This window comes from Leucoraja erinacea, chromosome 29 (assembly GCF_028641065.1).
Source record: "Leucoraja erinacea ecotype New England chromosome 29, Leri_hhj_1, whole genome shotgun sequence".
NCBI lineage: Eukaryota > Metazoa > Chordata > Chondrichthyes > Rajiformes > Rajidae > Leucoraja > Leucoraja erinaceus.
Genome location: NC_073405.1, coordinates 8274236 through 8294561, shown reverse-complemented (window position 1 = coordinate 8294561; position 20326 = coordinate 8274236). Strand labels below are relative to the sequence as shown.

Genomic DNA, 20326 nt, shown 5'->3' with positions numbered 1-20326 from the left:
TAGCAGTTTTAGCATTATTCCATTTTTTGGATGTCATTAGAAATTTGGTAACTGATTGCGTTGACCATTTAATGGTAGATTTTATTTAATCTAAATTCTTGTGAGAGCTTTTAAACTGCTGCACAGACACTGGAAATATTTGCAAAAATACTTCTACCTTTTCCCCCCACCTCAAAACCCACAAAAATAATAATTAGATACCGAATTAATCAATGTGGTCTTTCAAACCTGCTCATCACTTCAGTAAATTTATAGATTAACTTTATACCAAGTTCCCACGTTATCCCCTAACCTTTGCATTTCTTTAATGCCCAAAAAGCTATTTTTTTCCAGTGTTGAGTACACTCAGTATCTGAGTACCCATCATCTCTGCAGCAGAGAATTCCAGAATGGCACAGGCACCCGAGTAAAGACATTTCTCCTCACCTTAATCCTTTGATAGCTAGTTCCCGATCCTGTCACTGTGCCTCCAACCCAAGACAATTCAGCCAATGCATTCCCGTTCCGGTGGCGCTGCGAGTCGGCTCCCTCACCTGCAGCGGGTTCGTTATTTTGACTTTTTTTGTTTTTTTAGTATGTCCAAAAGTATGTTTTAGTATTTCTCTGTATGTCTTGTGTGGGGGGGAATTGGGGTACACCGTTTTCAGGCACCTACCTCGACGGAGATGCAATTTTTTTTCTTGTTGATTCTTCGCCCCCCCCTCCTCGCGGCCTCACAGCTGGTTTGGTGCGGCCTTTCCCGGAGTCGGGGCCCAGAGCTTCAGAGGCGGCGCAACGGGGAACTTTAACATCGCGGACCCAGAGTTTCAGCAGTGGGGACTTTAACATCCCCTTTGCCAGGGGTCGTCGTAGAAGCGCTCTGACCGCTGGCCTGCGGCCTACAACATCTTGGAGCCTCGGTCTGTGGAGCTTCTGGCAGCAGGTGTGGAGCGGACCTTTCATCGTGGAGCGGGCGATCCGTCGCCAGAGAAGAGACTACGGCCTACAACATTTGCAAGCCGCGGTCTCTGGTAAGGAGGTGGCCGACTGGGAGCTCTGGGCCGCATGGTGTGCTCGACCCGTCCCGACCATCCTGACCGGAGGGCTTGAACATCGGGCCGTCCGTAGCGGCGGCTACGGAGAGTCAGGGCCCCGAAGGCGGGTGAACAGGGAGGAGGAGGACTGTCTGAATTGTATTGCTTTCCACCACAGTGAGGAATGCTGTGGTGGATGTCTCTGTTGAGTTATGTTGTGTATTATATCATTTTTTTAATTGTAACGTTGCGTGGTAAATTACATTTCACAAATAAAGTTGAACTTGATTTGAACTTGAACTTGAATGGAAGTTGCTTGCAGCATCTACCTTCTCAATCTCCCTAAGTGTTTAACATGCCAGCATTTATTTAAAGGGGACTTGTATACAAAACCAGGGATGTAATGTTGAGTCTCTATAAGGCACAGGTAAGACAGCATTTGGAATATTGTGAGCAATTTTGGGCACCATATCCGTGGAAAGATGTGCTGGTTCTGGAGAGAGCCCAGAGGAGGTTTACAAAAATGATCCCAGGAATGAGTAGGTTAACCTATGATGAGCATTTGTTCGCACTGGGGCTGTACTTGTTGGAGTTTAGAAGAGAAGGGACCTAATTGAAACATACAGAATAGTGAAAGGCTTGGATAGAGTGGATGTGGAGTGGATGTTTCCACTAGTGGGAGAGCCTAGGACTACAGGTCATAGCCTCAGAATTAAAGGACGTTCTTTTAGGATGGAGATGAGAAATTAGTTTAGTCAGAAGGTGGTGAATCTGTGGAATTATTTGCCACATGCTGTGGAGGCCACCAGTGGATATTTATAAGGCAGAGAGAGATAGGTTTTTGATTAGTACAGGTGTCAGAGGTTATTGGGTGAAGGCAGGAGAACGGGGTTTGGAGGGAGAGATAGATTAGCCATGATTGAATGGTGGACTAGACGATGGGCCGAATGGCCTAATTCTACTCCTATCACTTATGAACTTATGAAACACTCAGCGAGTCAGGGATTGTTTCTCCGTGCAATTGAGTGGAGTTTAAATTCCTTGCAGTACACGTGCTTTCTTCTTGATTATGGCCTTTAACAAAAAAAACCTGAGCATTTGTTCTTCTTTCCCCAGACAGGAGGCACTGGTGGGTTTGATCTGGCAGGTTTACTGAATAATCCGGGCTTCATGAATATGGTAATATTGCATGCTTTTTCATTGCTTTGATTATGTTCTCTGTGCTTTACCTAGAGATGTAATTCAACCAAATAGGAGAATAACTTTACCCACAACTGTTCAGAGATTAGTGTTTTATTTGTGTTCCAGTTGGTTGAGATGGACAATCTATCTGATTGCTTTCTCGAGTCATCTGGCTACCTGTCAGCACCACTGAATTTATGGTGTTCTTGCCAATGGCTATTTGGAAAGCTATTTGCATATTTAGGATAGTTGTGCCTCATAGTGAGTTCTTTATTTGTGCATGACATTTACATGTAATTCATATTTAGCAATTATTTAACATGCATTTAAAAATAAAAATTCAGGAAATGCAAAATAAGTTAATTGTGTTGAAACAAAATACACACCAGCTTAATTTCTCACTGATTTCCTTTTAGGCATCTAATCTAATGCAAAATTCACAAGTACAGCAGTTGTAAGTACCAATATTTCATTAATTGGTTTCTCTTGTTTTAATTCCAAGGTTTCTACATTAAGTTAATGATTTGTTTTTTCCTCTTTGTCTATTGCTTAGAGTGTCTGGAATGATGTCGGGATCCTATGGGCCTGTAGGGTCTGCAAGTGCAGCAGGACCTGGGACAGGAGCTAATGACATTGCAGGCCTCATCCAAGCGTGAGTGTTCTGTGCACATAATGACGCCCCTGGTTCCTGGTACTGTTTTTGCTCATCTCTCGATCCTAGTCAAGTCTTTTGCTAAATTCCAGGGCTTAAATAATTTGTATTGTATTGTATTCAAATTTATTGTCATTGTCTCAATTTGAGACAACGAAATGAATTTCCCTTACAGGCAGTATCATAAAAAAAATCACTAAAAAAATAAATAAATAATAGAACATATTAAAAATAAAATTGAAATTTAATTAAAAAAAAAAAAAGCACAAACACAGAAAGTCCACGACACAACATAACATAAATGGCACCAAGGTGAGGATGGCACCATAGTCCAGCCAGCCTCCCCTCCGTGTTCATCCGTGGTCGGGGCCTTCCGAGCACCCGCAGTCGCCGCCCCGGGTGGCCCGATGTTCAGGCCCTCACGCCGGGCTGGTGGAACGCCGACGCCGAACCCCGACGGTGAGCATCCTCCTCCTCAGCGGCCCGGACCTCCTGATCAGCCGCCTCCCGCTGCCGGAGTCCGCAGCTCCTGAGTCCACAGGCCGAGCCGGGCAGAGTCACAGGACCCCGCACTGTCCATCAGCGCCGCCCGCGTTGGAGGCTCCGCAAACCGCAGCTCCAGGATGTCGGTGCAGCAGGTCCAGCACTCCGGGCTCCAGACGGCGACCCCCGGTAAGGCATCGCCAGCCCCGCGATGTTTCAGCGCTGTCCCGCCGCTGCTGGAGCTCCGGTCGATCCCGGCAGGAAAGGCCGCGCCAATCCAGGTAGGTAGGCCGCTGTGGGGGGAGGGGGGGCGAGGACGCGACTCGAATAATAGTTGCGTCCTCACCAGGAAGCGGCTGAAGGACGGTATCCCCCGCACCGTGCCCTCTTCCCCCACATAAAAACACAAAAAAACACACTTTTTCCATAACTAAAAAAACAAAAAGATAGGTGGATAGGCTGTAGGTGGAGGCTGCTGACACCAGCGCCACCGGAAGTACAATACTATGTAAAATAAAATCAAATATTAAAGAAAGACGCAAAACGCTGAATAAGTTAGCGGGTCGGGTAGAGTTCCTGGAGAACATGGATGGGCAATATTTCAGGTCAGAACCCTATGGAGGATTCAAAGGTTTCCGCCCGAAACATCGCCTATCCATGTTCTCCAGGGATAATGCCTGACCTGCTGAGTATTTTGTATCTATCTTTGGTATAAACCAGCATCTGCTGTTCCTAATTATCACATTAATAAATTAATCCTGTCTCCAATAGCAATTGATGTCACCCTCATCGCAGACACTACAGTGCCATGCTGAGCAATTGCTGGACTGAAATACAAACTGTCTTGCCTTTCCCTCCTCAGCTGGGCATGATATTTGAAAATTATATGGGGCCTCTCCTGGACACATATATAATCAATGCTAATAAAACCTCTGTCATTTTAGGAAACTTGCTTTACAAATATTGGCTGTATGCTCTCTTACTTTTAGTGTCACTATAATTATATGGGGCGGCACAGTGGTGTAGAATTAGATTTTGTGCTTTACAGCACCAGAGACCTGGGTTCGATCCTGACAATAACGCTGTCCGTACGCGGTTTGTATGGTTCCCCTGTGACCATGTGGGTTTGCTCCAGGTGCTACAGCTTCCTCCCACATTCCAAAGACTTGCAGGTTAATTGGCTTCTGTAAATTATGTAGGATGCCAAGCTGGGATAACAACCAGTTTATGAGTGATCGCTGGTTGGCGTGGACTCAGTGGGCAGAAGGTACTATCTCACGCTGCATCTCTAAACTAAAATATTTCATTAAATATGAGGTGCTTTGGACCCGTCTAAAGATTTGAAGGACACAGTATAAATGTAAGTTTGTTTTTATCTGTAAGATTCTGGGTCATTAATTTGAAAAGTAATTAATTGTAGAATAAATTACATATGGAGTAGACTCCTTCACCCCATAAGCCTGCTCAACCATTTAATAAAATCATGGCTGATCTAATCATAATCTCAACTCCACATTTCTGACAATCTATGGTAAACTTTCAACCCTTGATTAAGTATCTTTCTACCTCTCCCTAAAAATAATCAAAAACCTGCTTCCACCACCAGGTTTTGAGAGAGGGAATTCTAAAGACAAAATAGTAATCACCTCATTCCTTTTAAATTGATGGCTCCATATTTATAAACGGAGACCCCCTAGATTCTCCCAGTGAAGGGAACATCCTTGCGATCTTTTATGTTCCAATCAGCTTCTCTTTTGATTTCAGTGATGACATCCATCCTTGTGGTTTTAGGGCCCGTTACCATTACCATGCTTAGGAGCCTTGGGATGTTATGCATCATTACCAACTTGAGCAACTTATGTCATAGTGGAGGTTCAGATGTTCTCATTTTTACTGTCTCCGGGACACTTATGCCAAATTACAATACTGTGTTTGCAAGTCATGCAGAAATTGATGGGGATATTGCCCATGGTACCAAATCTCAATGGGAAGTGGGTTAGTCAAAGGGGCCTGGGTTCTCTTGAGTATTTGAATGGTCACAAAATCCATACCAAATGTTATTCATTTCTGATGCAATCATTTTTATTTCTGTTTGAACGCAGAGGACAGCAGTTTGCACAACAGATGCAGCAGCAAAACCCAGAGCTAATTGAACAGTTACGGAGCCAAATCAGGAGCCGAACCCCCAGTGCCAGCAATGAAGAACAGTCCTAACAGAAGACTAGGTCAGTGTTGTTTTGTCAGCTAGCTGGAGTATAGTGTTGTTTTGTCAGCTAGCTGGAGATGTATACACATATGATAGCAAATTTGCAGTGAGGTTTTTTTCCCCTCTCTCTCATGACTATGATGCCAGAGAAATTATATTCTTTATTTATTTTTAATACACGAATGTAAAGCAAGTTCTGATTTGTAGAAAGAAAAATATATTTAGTGACTAGAGGTGTTACATCTATTCCAGAAGAGTAATCTTAAAATGAGACAAGCCAAATTAAGACAGAAGCTTCTTAAATCTACCATCTGAAGCTGCTATCCCTGGCCTCCTTCCATTTCTTCTGGCTGCAACACCGCAATTTGCAGTTGGTGACATGTTCAAAAAACCAATAGGAGAGTCAGATTTCGCAAATTGGGAATTTTGAGGTTCCCTGATACCAGGTTGCCTTTGCATTTCCAGTATTTTGCTTTTTATGATTGTGTTCTAGTTTTGATTCCCACATCTATTCTGATCCAGCTAGTCGTGCTAAGGATGACATTAAGATATCTGTTATCTGTTCATCTATCTTGATCCTGATTGATATCCAGTGCCCAAACAGCACACCATCCCTCAGCTAGAACAAATGCACATTGGGCATTGTAGTTACACCCTCCGTGGCTTTATCTACTCTAGTCTTGCATGTGAACAACTTTTATGCCTCTTGCAGGAGCCTAATGCCATTAGAACTGCATCAATTGCACTATCTCCGTCACCTGGTTCCTTTCCACTCTTCCTTCCGCTCATCTCTCTTCTCTCAATTTCAAGTTCCCTATTTCCCCTTTATCCCTCCCTTTGTCCTCTCCCCTGTCCCCTTCCACCCATAGCCCTCCTTCCCCAGCTTTGCATTTCACTCCTTTCACCACTCTACTCCACCAGTTTGAAGATTTCCAACCCGAAACATCATCTGATCATTTCCCACCACAGATGCTGCCCGAGTTTTTCCAGCATTTTGTTTTTAGCTCTGTTGCAAAGTTTCTATTAAATTGAATTTGTTTGATCTAGATTGCTTATATTTTATCTTTGGATGTTTTTAATGTTGCAGGAGCTATGGTCCAGTCCATCCCTTACCACCACTACCACTAGTTCTTCTGCAAGTTGAGGTTGTCTTTGCCATCAGGAACTCAAAGTAATGATTTCTACTGTCACTTGCATGTTCAGGTGGATACTCAGGGCGAAGAGCCAACAACTTGTAAATGAGAAATTAAAACAAAACTGGGCTTTCGGGCTTGCAAAAACATCTCATCAACTTTTTGTGGAATTCATGTATTGAGCTTTCTGTGATTCTCAAGTTTTTTTAATCAGAATTGTCACAGAGGAATGTCACAGCTGCACTATCACTTCAGGTCATCTGCCATCCTGCAAGATTCCTTTGGCTCTTTGGAAAAAAAATATCTACACAACGAAGAGCAGTGATTTTTATACCTCACCTTCTCTCAATAGCGGCATTTTTGTTGATAATTTGGTACTGTTTAACTTGCAAAGCTTATCTTTTTTTGTTGTTGCCTGAAATATTTATCAGCATTTCAGAAGAATAGACCAGCAGAAGTGGTGTTTAAGTAATACAGCATCTGGAATGATTAACATCATGCTTTTCATTCATGTAGTTTTTCGTTTATGGTGCATAGGATTGTCTGAAACTGTCACATGGATTTGTGATTAGCTTTTTAAACCAAGAAATGGACATGAACCGTAAGTTGGTCCTGTGACAATTGTTTGCAAAATCACTAACATCACCAGCTTGACAGAACTGAGATTAACTTCCTTTCTGTAGTTGATAAATTTAGAAAATAATTTTACAGTCTGGCCCTGAGTACATGCAACAAAAAGGTAACAAATTATTAATTTTGTTATAATTCAAATGGCGCGGGGATTGTGGAGGAGAAATGGGGATGGGCAGTGGCCGGAGGCCCCAGTTCTGTAATCTCAACCACTTTTGACTACAACTGTTGTTCCCAGGGCTAAACAAACCTTATATTGTGAACAATGTCATGTGCACTGTTTCTTGGATAGCCATTGTTCATAACCTGTTTGTAAAAAGGATAAAACAAATGATGTCCTCTTCTATTATTTGAACATTTCCCTTAATTCCTTTACAATACCTTTATGGAATCATTTATTTTTAAAGCTACAATCACTATTAATGTACGTGTTTTGATGTCCTGTTTGTGCTCATAAATTAAGCCTTTGTAATGTGGATAAGGCGACACAAAATTCAGCCTTTGTAGTGTGGATAAGACGACAATTTTGCCATTTTGTGGACTGAATCCAACCGAACAAGCCGATAAATTCCTGTATGAATTGAATGCTTTCAGACACCAATTTGTACATTGCAGAATGTAATTCACAAAATTCAGATTTAACAAAAAATCCTGGAATTGCATGCCATGAAAATTGAAAAGAAATAAATACATTGCCATAACTCGATTTGTGAGGTACCCTCCTCCTTGCAAATTGATATCGGTTCCATGCCAAAGTACACCAATAGACAATAGGTGCAGGAGTAGGCCATTCGGCCCTTCGAGCCAGCACCGCCATTCACTGTGATCATGGCTGATCATCCACAATCAGTACCCCGTTCCTGCCTTCTCCCCATATCCCTTGGCTCCACTATCTTTAAGAGCTCTATCTAACTTTCTCTTGAAAGCATCCAGAGAATTGGCCTCTACTGCCTTCTGAGTGAACTCTCTGGGTGAAAAAGTTTTCCTCATCTCCGTTCTAAATGGCCTAACCCTTATTCTTAAACTGTGGCCCCTGGTTCTGGACTCCCCCAACATCGGGAACTCATTTCCTGCCTTTACCGTCCAATTCCTTATGTTTCAATTCCTCGTATATGTTTCAATAAGATCTCCTCTTATCCTTCTAAATTCCAGTGTCTCCAAGCCCAGTCGCTCCATTCTATCAGCATATGATAGTCCCACCATCCCGGGAATTAACCTCGTGAACCTACGCTGCACTCCTTCAATGGCAAGAATCTCCTTCCTAAAATTTGGAGACCAAATCTGCACATAATACTCCAGGTGTGATCTCACTAGGGCCCTGTACAACTGCAGAAGGACCTCTTTGCTCATGGACTCAACTCTTCTTGTTATGAAGGCCAACATGCCATTAGCTTTCTTCACTGCCTGTTGTACCTGCATGCTTACATTCAGTGACTGGTGAACAAAGACATCCAGATCTCGTTGTACTTTCCCTTTTCGTAACTTGACACCATTCAGATAATAATCTGCCCTCCTGTTCTTGCCATCAAAGTGGATAATCTCACATTTATCCACATTAAACTGCATCTGCCCACTCAGCCAACCTGTCCAAGTCACTCTGCATCCTCGTAGCATCCTCCTCACAGTTCACACTGCCACCCAGATTTGTGTCATCTGCATGTTACATTTAATCCCTTCATCTAAATCATTAATATATATTGTAAATAGCTGCGGTCCCAGCACCAGGCCTTGTGGTACCCTGCCATTCTGAAAAGGACCCGTTAATCCCTACTCTTTGTTTCCTGTTTGCCAACCAATTTTTTTTATCCATGTCAATACCCTACCCCCAATACCATGTGCTCTAATTTTGCCCACTAATCTCCTATGTGGGACCTTATCAAAGGCATTCTGAAAGTCCAGGCACACTACATCCACTGGCTCTTCCTTGTCCATTTTCCTAGTTACATCCTCAAAAAATTCCAGAAGATTAGTCAAGCATGATTTCCCCTTCGTAAATCCATGCTGACTCGGAACAATCCTGTTACTGCTGTCCAAATGTGCCGCTATTTCATCTTTTATAATTGACTCCAGCATCTTCCCCACCACCGATGTCAGGCTAACAGGTCTATAATTCCCTATTTTCTCTCTCCCTCCTTTCTTAAAAAGTGGGATAACATCAGCTACCCTCCAATCCACAGGAACTGATCCTGAATCTATAGAAGAATGGAAAATGATCACCAATGAGTCCATGATTTCTAGAGCCACTTCTTTAAGTACCCTGGGATGCAGACCCTCGGGCCCTGGGGATTTATCAGCCTTCAGTCCCATCAGTCTACCCAACACCATTTCCTGCCTAATGTGAATTTCCTTCAGTTGCTCCGTCACCCTGGGTCCTCTGGCCACTAGTACACATGGGAGATTTTTGGTGTCTTCCCTAGTGAAGACAGATCCAAAATACCTGTTCAACTCGTCTGCCATTTCCGTGTTCCCATAATAAATTCGTAACTAATTTTTTCCTCTTCACATACCTAATGAAGCTTTTACTATTCTCCTTGATTTTCTTGGCTGGCATACCTTCGTACCTCATCTTTTCTCCCCGTATTGCCTTTTTAGTTATCTTCTGTTGCTCTTTAAATTTCCCAATCCTCTGGCTTCCTGCTCATCTTTGCATTATACTTCTCTTTTATTTCTATACTGTCCTTGACTTCCCTTGTCAGCCACGGTTGCCTCTTATTCCCCTTAGAATCTTTCTTCCTCTTTGGAATAAACTGATCCTGCCCCTTCTCTATTATTCCCAGAAATACCTGCCATTGTTGTTCCACTGTCATTCCTGCTAGGGTCTCTTTCCAGTCAACTTGGGCCAGCTCCTCCCTCATGGCTCCATAGTCCCCTTTACTCAACTATAATACTGACACTTCTGATATTCCCTTCTCCCTCTCAAATTGTAGATTAAAACTTATCATTTTGATCACTACCTCCTAATAGCTCCTTCACCCTGTTCCCTTTATCAAATCTGGTTCATTTAACAACAAAATCCAGAACTGCCTTCTCCGTGGTAGGCTCCAGCACAAGCTGCTCGAAGAATCCAGAGGCGCTCCACAAACTCCCTTTCTTCGTGTCCAGTACCACCCTGATTTTCCCAGTTCACCTGCATGTTGAAGTGTCCCATAACCACCGTAGCATTACCTTTGTGACATGCCAATTTTAACTCTTGATTCAACGCACCCTATATCCAGGCTACTGTTTGGGGGCCTGTAGATAACAGCCATTTGGGTCTTTTAATTCCTCAATTCTATCCATACTGACTCTACATCTCCTGATTCTATGTCACCCCTCACAAGGGACTGAATTTCATTCATTACCAACAGAGCTACCCCACCCCCTCTGCCCACCTGTCTGTCTTTTAGATAGGACATACACCCCTGAATATTCTGTTCCCAGTCCTGGTCCTCTTGCAGCCATGTCTCTGTAATTCCCGCAACATCATACTTGCCAATTTCTAACTGAGCCTCAAGCTCATCCACTTTATTTCATATTCTTTGTGCATTCATATATAATACTTTTAATCCATTACTCACCTCACCTTTCACATTGATTCCTATTTCACTTGGCCACTCTCCTATCCCTTCATGAGTTTTCTGCCCCGTTAATTCTGGTGTCTTTCTTAACTTTTCCTATATTTTCTTTCCCTTTAACTCCATCCTTATATTTCCAATTTGTCTCCCCCCCCCCCCCCCCCCCCCCCCCCCCAACCACTATTTAGTTTAAACCCACCTGCGTAGCAATGGCAAACCTGCCTGCTAGAATGCTGGTCCCCCGCCTGTTAAGGTGCAACCTGTCCCTTTTGTACAATTCACCCTTATCCCAAAACAGATCCCAGTGGTCTAAGAATCTAAATCCCTGCTTCCTGCACCAGCTTCTCAGCCACACATTCAGATCCCCTATCCCCCTGTTCTTGCCCTCACCAGCATGAAGAACTGGAAGCACCCTGGAGATAACCACCCAGGACGTCCTGCTTTTCAGCCTTCTTCTGAAATGTCATCGGTTACTCGGATTGAGGTTTTGATTGTCAGGCCCCCCCCCCCTTTTGATTTGAAATGTTTGAAGAAATAAATTGCAAAAGTTGTATGCTCTTTTTACAAAAAAATTATTCCTAGCACTTGCAAATGATTCAGCACAAACTGACTTGTCAAGTGCTCTCATACGTGATACGATGAGTAGTTATTAGCCATACTACAGTGAATATTTAAGCAAGGCTTAAGCTGGATAGTTGGTAGTCCTCCCATTTATAATAATGAAAATCAGTACTTTGCCAATGATATACTGCTGCCCCCAGAATAGAGTGCTAATTTAACATTTTTAATACATTTGAAGTACAGGATCTTTGTACATTTTATTATTTAAATAAAAAAGTTTAGGAGCGCATTGTTCATTTAATCGACACAAAAATCCAGTACTACCAATAATTTCACCGTCACCGGTCAGGATCTTGTTGTGTACAATAACAGATAAAGTTCTATACAGAAGTTCACTCTGTGTGTTGTGTTTGTGTGTCAGAATTACCCCTTTGTTTCATGCATAGCTTTGAATCTTGGCCCAAAATGACAAATAAATAATCTTGCTCATTTTCCCTTCAAGTTCAACACCTTTCAAAATGTGTTAAGAACCGAGATGCAATTTAGAAGACCATGCACTCACGGCACATTATAGTAACATTCAAAGCTCAATCATGTTTTGCTGTGGTAAAAATCTATAAACTTTACCACAAACATCAGTCAGAAACAGGAAATCTGGCTAATTCTTTTATACATGTATAATATTATTATTGTCCACTCTTATTTCCCAGAGTGAAAGCAGTGAGGAGATTAGATTTCAAGTGTGTAAGTCATAAAACTTTCACCGACAGCATGGATAGAAAATTGGCTAAATGAAAAGAAAGATGTTGAATGTTTTCTTTAAAGTGGAAAAAGTACACAGTGGTGATCCCTAAAGTTAGTACTGGATCACTAATTTTATTTATATATGAATTACTTTGATGTACAAAGCACAATTTACATATGTGCAGACCTGCCTTGGTCACCAAAAGGTGACCATGGTTTAGGGATGGTTTCAATGTTTAAAGTGCATTCTATGGGCATTACAGATGATTGATGAACAGCTTGCAATAAAATGTGAACACATACAACAAGTGAAGTAGTAAAGTTGAAAGCAAAGCCACCATCCTGGATGTGGGACATCTGATATTCCCAAATGCTCTATACATTTTGCAGATTAGTTATTGGGAACCTTTCAATTTGGTTAAAGAACATTTATTTTTAACAGTGCCCTGATTTTCTACTATGACTCTGCTGGTTTTGCACTTTAATGTAATTACTTTTTAATTGAAGTCAAAATTAGTGTATTGCTCTAATAAATGAAGAACTTTGATTCCTGCATGAAAGTGCAAACCTAATAAAGGAATATGTTGCCATTCAAAAATACATAATTGCGCTTACAGGAATTAAAACATTTGTAAGAGGAAATGTTTGGCTGACTATATTCTAGTATGTATTACATCTGTATTGGAAAATGGAATGTTTCTTGCAGCAGTAAGATCCTTTGAAAGTTGAACAACCGTTCCCATAGTAATACAATTCAAAAATGCTGTGGAGAGCAAAATAGATGAGTATGAGACAGTAGGATTGTTAATATTTCCAGATCAGACCTAGGTTATAGATGTAAAGTGATGAATTGAGATCTCACAATTAAAGTAATAATGAAACCAGTGGTCATAAAACCAACAGGCTCATTAACAGGAGAGATGAGAGAATCATGGAGTTATGGAGAGAGAGGTTTGTAGAAAGTAAAAAGGGGTGAGGGAGGGGAAGATGTGTCCTGGTGGTGAGATCGCATTGAAGTTAGTGGAAATGTTGGGGAACGGTTTCAGATTCAGATTCAATTTTAATTGTCATTGTCAGTGTACAGTACAGAGACAATGAAATGCATTTGGCTGTGGGGTAAGAGTTAAAGGCCAGGGGAACTTTGCCACGATTTTCTGGAAGGGGGGAGAGCAGAACTGCAGGGAACAGAAGAGACACAGGTGAGGGCTCCATCCACAACTACTGGGGAGTGTTTGCCATGTTTCTTGCAGGTTTGAGTTATAGGGATAGGCTGGGACTTTTCTTCTAGAGAGCATAGGCTAAAGGTGAAAGGGGAGAGATTTAAGAGGGACCTTGAGGCAGGCGACTTTACTCGGGGCCGCCTACATCTTATGTCTGGAATGAGCTGCCAGAGGAAGCTATAGAAACTGGGGTGGCGCAACAGTAGAGTTGTTGCCTTACATAGCCAGAGACCCAGGTTCCATACTGACTATGGGTGCTGTCTGTATGGTGTTTGTACATTGTTCCTGTGACCATGTGGGTTTTCTCCAGGTGCTCCTGTTTGCACTCACACCAAAGACGCAGAGGTTTGAAGATTAATTTGCCTTTGGTAAAATTGTAAATTGTCCCTAGTGTATAGGACAATGCTAGTGTACAGGGTGATTGCTGGTTGCCACGGACTCTGAGTCGAAGGCCCTGTTCCATGCTGTATCTCTAAAGCAGAAACAACCACGTCTGTTAAAAGACATTTAGACAGATATATAGATAGGAAGGTTTTGGAGGGCTATGAGCCAAATGCATGCAAAATGGACTTGCTCATTATGCAAACTTGATCTGCAGGGCTGAAGGGCCTGTTTCTGTGCTGTATAGATGCATGATGATATGAAGAAAGAGTGGAAACCTTCATCGAGAACAAATGTGGCAAAGATGGGGGAACTGGGAAAGGGATGATGTTCTTTATAGACAGGTTAAAACATTTTCTTTCTTTGTCCTTCAGGTAGTTCATCCTGACACAACTTTTTGGGCAGCATGTGCAACAGTAAAATATTCCTATGAGATATAGGGAGTGTTAATGTGACTCACAGTTACCTAGGAGATATTACTGCAGTTTTGGTTAGAGGTGTGTATTTTAAAGTGTGTTATAGAGAAGGAGATTGGGCGAAAAAGACTCGGGGTTAAGAGGTTTAGGGACCTCCTAAGCTCTGGTATGAGAATTACTGGCATTGCCAGCAAAGGGAATAAAGAGCTCATACATACAGCTCTAAGGAGAAAGGCCAAAGAATGTTACAGATAGGGAGTTGTAGCACAATGAAGGATTGACATTTTTTAACCCAACTGTCATGATTTGTCCAAGTGTGAACTGACTTTTGAATTACTGGATCTAGCTTTATTTCCTTGCATCCTTCCACCAGTCTAACTTAATATTGAAAGCACATTATTTTGTAACCACAGGGTGGTGCTATTAGTTGGCTGACTTCACTTTGCAAAAACATTTTCAAATAGTTTGAGTGCATTACAAACTATATTTTTAGTTGTTTCTCAAATGGGTTGTGATTTTACAATTTTACTGATATCGTATAATTTAGGTTCCATTCGGGATTTACACACTTTAGTTTTGCCTTCTGTTCATTTCTCCCATGTGTACAAAAAACAGTTTCCCATTAACGGCATCCTCCCATGGGAGCGATTTCCACATTTTCACACTCGTAAGAAAAAGTTTCTCCTGAATTTCCGTTTAGATTTATTGATGGCTTTGAGTTATAGGCCCTAATTTTGGTTTTACGCACACGTCGAAATATTTCCACATTTACCATAATAAAGTCTTAATATTAATGGTCTGTCATTCCTCGCTCTCCTCTTTTTGGTGCAAAATTGTTTAATTTTATTTACATAGGCTGTTGACGGGGAGCTCCCAGCCCCTGCAACTGCACAACATTCAGGATTTGTTTAGAGACTGTTTATTAAAATGTGTCTCCCGCCTTAAACATTCTTGCTCTTTCTGCAAATGCTGCCTTACCCGCTGAGCATTTTCAAAATTATTGTCAATATCTTTGTAATTGTCGAATCAACAGTAGCACTTTATCCTCCTCCAAGTCAGAAATTGTAGGTTGAAATCTCACTCCAATAGGTTTGAGTACTTATAACCTAGCTTGAAATGTATATGCAGCTGTAGCACATTACAGTAAAACTCCAATAATCCAGCACTGTCAGACTTTGGTTGAGCAGACTGCTAAATTGTATTGACTATTAAATGTTGCTCCGATTAATACCCAATTCATGTTTTATTAATTCAAGCAGACCATTTTATCCTGGATGATGTTTAGCTTTGTCAATATTACTGAAGCTGCATTCATTCAGAGAAATGGGGAGCTCTCGTAGCCAGCGGCGATTGGGCCCTCGCGTCGAGGCGATCAAGTTCCTGCATCAGGGGGGAATCTCAGCTCCCCCGCACCGGGTGATCTGACCCCGGGTGAGGCTGGTCGAAACCTTCTGTGTCGTTTGGAGCATCGATCCCGGTGGTATATTTGTCACATGTACTGAGATAGTGAAAAGCTTTTGTTGCGTGTTATCCAGTCAAAGAGAAGACCATACCTGATTTTGATTAAGCTGTTCACAGTGTACAGACAAAGGATAAAAGGTAGAAACAAAGAACTGCAGATGCTGGTGTACAGCAAAGATCAACACAAAGTGCTGGTGTAACTCAGTGGGTCAAGCAGCATCTCTGGAGAAAAAGGATAGGTGACGTTTCTGGTTGGGACCCTTTAGACTGAAACTAGGAGGTTGGGGGGAGGATGGAAAGAGTTGTAGGCAAGAAAAGATCAGGTCCGGCAACAAATTACTTCAGGCAGGATGATTATAATTGATTTTATTAACAAATAAATTTGAACTTGAACTAGCCATGTATGAAAAGAAAACAAGTATGTAAATCAAACGAGGATTTTGATTTGCCGTACAGTCATACCAAAAGAGCAACAAAACACACAACCACATAAAAAATGTAAACATCCATCACAGCGACAAACATCCATCACAGCGACAAATCCACATTCCTCACTGTGATAGAAGGCAATAAAGTCACATCTTTCCTCCTTTTTCTCCTGCGGTCGGGGCAATCGAAGCTCCTGTGGTGGGGGGCGGTCGAAGCTCCTGCGGCTTGGAGCTCCCGAAACCGGTCCCTAACCAGGGACCGCGAGCTCCACGATGTTAAAGGCCGTAGGCTTCCCGCAGTTGGAACTCCCAAGGTCGATCTCCGGTAAGAGGTCGCTGTGGAACTAGTTAAACTCTAACTCAAGCCTGGCAACACCTCCACATATCTGCACTCTTTCCAGCTCAATAACATCAGTTTTACCCAAGTTCTTTGATACCACATTCTGTCGAATGCTACCTTGTCAAAGACTGTCCCAGCTGTTATCAGGCAACTGAATCATCCTACCACAACCAGAGATCAGTGCTGAACTGCTATCTACCTCTTTGATGATCCTTGTTTAAGACTATTCTAAATCACACTTGCTAGCGTTACCTTGCATTTATTCCCGTGTACAGTGTGTATACACTGTAAATGGATCGATTGTAATCGTGTATTGTCTTTCTGCTGACTGGTTAGTACGCAACAAAAAGTTTTTCACTGTACCTCGGTACATGTGACAATAAACTAACTGAACTAAAACTAACTCACATCTCTGAACTTTAGCTGTTCTGTGGATTCTCAAATCCACAGGACAAAACTGGGTGTCAGTCAGACGGTTAGTGATGGGTGGGTGCCGCTTGGTAGCACTGTTCATGACGTACTTTATCATTTTATAGTGAATGGGAGTAAACTGATTAGTTTATAATTTACCGAATGTTGTTTGTTTTTGTGAAAAGGACTATGGTAATTTTCCACATTGAGTTGAATTAATAGTGAAATCAGGGTAGGACGTTATGGAGGAGGTTAAAAGGATTTGAGATGAGCACAAAAGAGAAAGAATCATAAAATTGCATCTGTGTTAAGGGGTGAGATGAAAAAGAGTGAGAGGAATTTGTGTGATGCATAAACAGCAGCATGGGCCCATGCTAGAAATTTGCTGTTTCTGTGGTGTAGTTATTTCATAATGCTACCACACTCAAAATGCTTTATTATAAGCATTGTAAACACATACACAATCTTATTTGTTTGGGTTAAACCAAGTATTTCTATGTATTCACCTGCATAGTTGCCAGTGGATGCAAGTGGTTTGCCCTCAGTTTTGCCCTTTTTCCTGTACCATTTCTGTATTACACAATTCCAAAGGTTTGTTGTCGAAATCATACTTTAAATTTATAAATTATCAAGTCCAACTTAATGTACATTTACATGAATTTAAAGTAGTTGGATTCTCAACTTAATGAATACATTGCTTCCAATCAGAAAATGTCACATTATTAAACATCTAATGACGTGTCCAACCAGATTTGGCAACTTATCAGTTTCTCCTAAGCTACCAATACATCTTTCAGTTGAGACATTGAGTCCTGTGTGGCTTTTTGGTGTGGGATTAATAAATCAAATGATGCTATTTGGAGGAAGAGGAGAGGAGAAATTTTAACTTCTAAGTGAATATTTGTCTAATAATTATCATTTGCAGAAACACACAATGCCAAAGTAAAAGATGAGCTACATTTCAAAAAATATTTAAATAGCTACAAAACACTCTTGGATATTCTGAAAGGTGCTTATTTAGATATGTAAGCCTCTTTTAAAGGAAGATGGACTTGTATTGATTCTATTTACACTTCACGTTGCCTTAGCAAGAGGCACAGAAATGTGATTTGGGGACAGTTTCTTCTTATCAGACAACTAAATGACCCTACCAACAACTGGAGAGTGGTCTGGGGCTACTATCTAACTAATTGGATACCCTTGGACTATCTTTAATCGGACTTTACAGGGGTTTATCTTGCACTAAACATTATTCCCTTAATCATGTATGTTTGCACTGTGGATGATTAGATTGTAATCATGTATAGTCTTATAATAATGTAATGTAATCATGGATAACACGCAACAATAGCTTTTCACTGTACCTCGGTAGACATGACAATAAACCAAACTGCATAACTATGACAACAGACAAGTAACTGTCAGGTTAAATAATTCACAGTGCTCTCCATAATGTTTGGGACAAAGACCCATCATATATTATTTGCCTCTGTACTCCACAATTTGAGATTTGTAATTGAAAAAATCACGTGGTTAAAGTGCACATTGTCAGATTTTATTAAAGGCCATTTTTATACATTTTGGTTTCACCACGTAAAAATGACAGCAGTGTTTATACATAGTCCCCCCATTTCAGGGCACCCGTTTGGGACACATGGCTTCACAGGCATTTGTAATTGCTCAGTGTGTTTCATTGCCTCGTTAATGCATGTATAAGAGAGCTATCAGCACCAAGTCTTTCCTCCAGTATTTCCATCACCTTTGGAAACTTTTATTGCTGTTTATCAACATGAGGACCAAAGTTTGCCAATGAAAGTCAAAGAAGCTATTATGAGACTGAAAACAAGAATACAACTGTTGGAGACATCAGCTAAACCTTAGGCTTACCAAAATCAGTATGGAACAGCATTAAGTAGAACAAGAGCACTGGTGGGCTTGCTAATCACAAAGAGACTGACAGGCCAAGGAAGACCTCCACAGCTAATGAAAGAAAAATTCTCTGTATAATAAAGAAAAATCCCCAAACACCTGTCCAACAGATCAGAAACACTCTTCAGGAGTCAGGTGTGGATTTGTCAATGACTACTGTCCGCAGAAGACTTCATGAACAGAAATACAGAGGCTACACTACAAGGTGCAAACCACTGGTTAGTTGCAAAAATAGGATGACCAGGTTAGTTTGCCAAGAAGTTCTTAAAAGAGCAACCACAGTTCTGGAAAAAGGTCTTGTGGACAGATGAGACGAAGTATCAGTGATGGCAAGAGCAAAGTATGGAGGAGAAGGAACTGCCCAAGATCCAAAGCATGTGAAACATGGTGGTGGGGGTGTTACGACCTGGGCACGTAGGGCTGCTTAAGGTACTGGCTCACTTATCTTCATTCATGATACAACTGCTAATGGTAGTAGCATAATGAAGTTCAAACAAATACCTCAAAACTCATTAGCAGGCGGTTCATTCTATAGCAATACAATTAACCCAAACATACTGCTAAAGCAACAAAGTAGTTTTGCAAAGCTACAAAATGGTCAATTCTTGAGTGGCCAAGCAAATCACCCAATCTGAACCCAAGTGAGCATGCCTTTTATATGCCAAAGAGAAAAATGAAGGGGATTAGCCCCCAAAACAAGCATAAGCTAAAGAAGAGAAGAAACCCAGGAACTGGTGATGTCCATGAATCACAGACTTCAAGCAAAGGATATGCAACAAAATACTAAACATGACTACTTTCATTTACATGACACTGCTGTGTCCCAAACATTATGGTACCCTGAACTGGGGGGGACTATGTATAGGGGGGGTTGCACGTAAGGTCATTGGGTCAAAGGGCATGACGCACGGAGCAGCTCAATCCTTCTGGAGGACATGGCAGCCTCCCACATACACTAGTAACTCATGAAACGCGTAGTTTCTTACCTGTTAAAACCCACCGAAATTACCAATTTTTCCGCTGTAAATAATTGTGGAGGATGACTGAGCACTCTAAACCAAATGCTCTAGTATCTTTGCACTGAACCCAAGCATCAAGGTATAGGGGGGCTAAATACAACTGGAAGACATCCGTCACTTCCGGTATATGTTATTAATGCTAGAAACACGTACTTTCCTACCTGTTAAAAACCGCCAAAATGTTGAATTTTTGCACTGAAAAAAATTGTGGGAGTCGGGGTAAGTGTGAGAGACATGTATCCAACTTCAGAATTCCAAAAGTGAAGCGAAATGAAGGTATAGAGAAGCAAGAACTGAAGGGACTACAGCAGCTAAAGTGCTTGGTAAACATTGAAAATATTGGGAATTATCACGTTTGCTCACTGCATTTCATCAAGTAAGGCATTATTTGTGTTTTTTCTTGATTCCTTTGGTATCAAAAAACTCTCAGAAGTGATAAATCTGACTGTAAATTTTTCTTCAGATGCGTTTTCATTTTGTATGTAAAAACGCACGAGAACCATGGGCGATTTAAAAAAAATTACAGCCAAATTTATCACTTCTGAAACTTTTTAGATGCCAAA

At 41.4% G+C, this 20326-nt stretch overlaps 2 protein-coding genes across 3 annotated transcripts in view; one reads left to right on the top strand and one right to left on the bottom strand.

Annotated features, from left to right (window-relative positions):
• The window catches only part of LOC129711119 (small glutamine-rich tetratricopeptide repeat-containing protein alpha-like), a 28029-nt gene extending 20024 nt beyond the window's left edge, over positions 1–8005 (top strand). For both annotated transcript variants that reach the window (XM_055658527.1, XM_055658528.1), the window contains exons 8-12: positions 2130–2192; positions 2612–2649; positions 2749–2847; positions 5433–5555; positions 6624–8005. In XM_055658527.1, coding sequence (XP_055514502.1) covers positions 2130–2192; positions 2612–2649; positions 2749–2847; positions 5433–5544 — 312 coding nt within the window. In that variant the 3' untranslated portion in view covers positions 5545–5555; positions 6624–8005. The remainder of the gene's footprint in view (positions 1–2129; positions 2193–2611; positions 2650–2748; positions 2848–5432; positions 5556–6623) is intronic.
• Positions 1–20326, bottom strand: part of haus8 (HAUS augmin like complex subunit 8) — a 281932-nt gene that overhangs the window by 233924 nt on the left and 27682 nt on the right. The gene's annotated exons all lie outside the window — the stretch shown is intronic.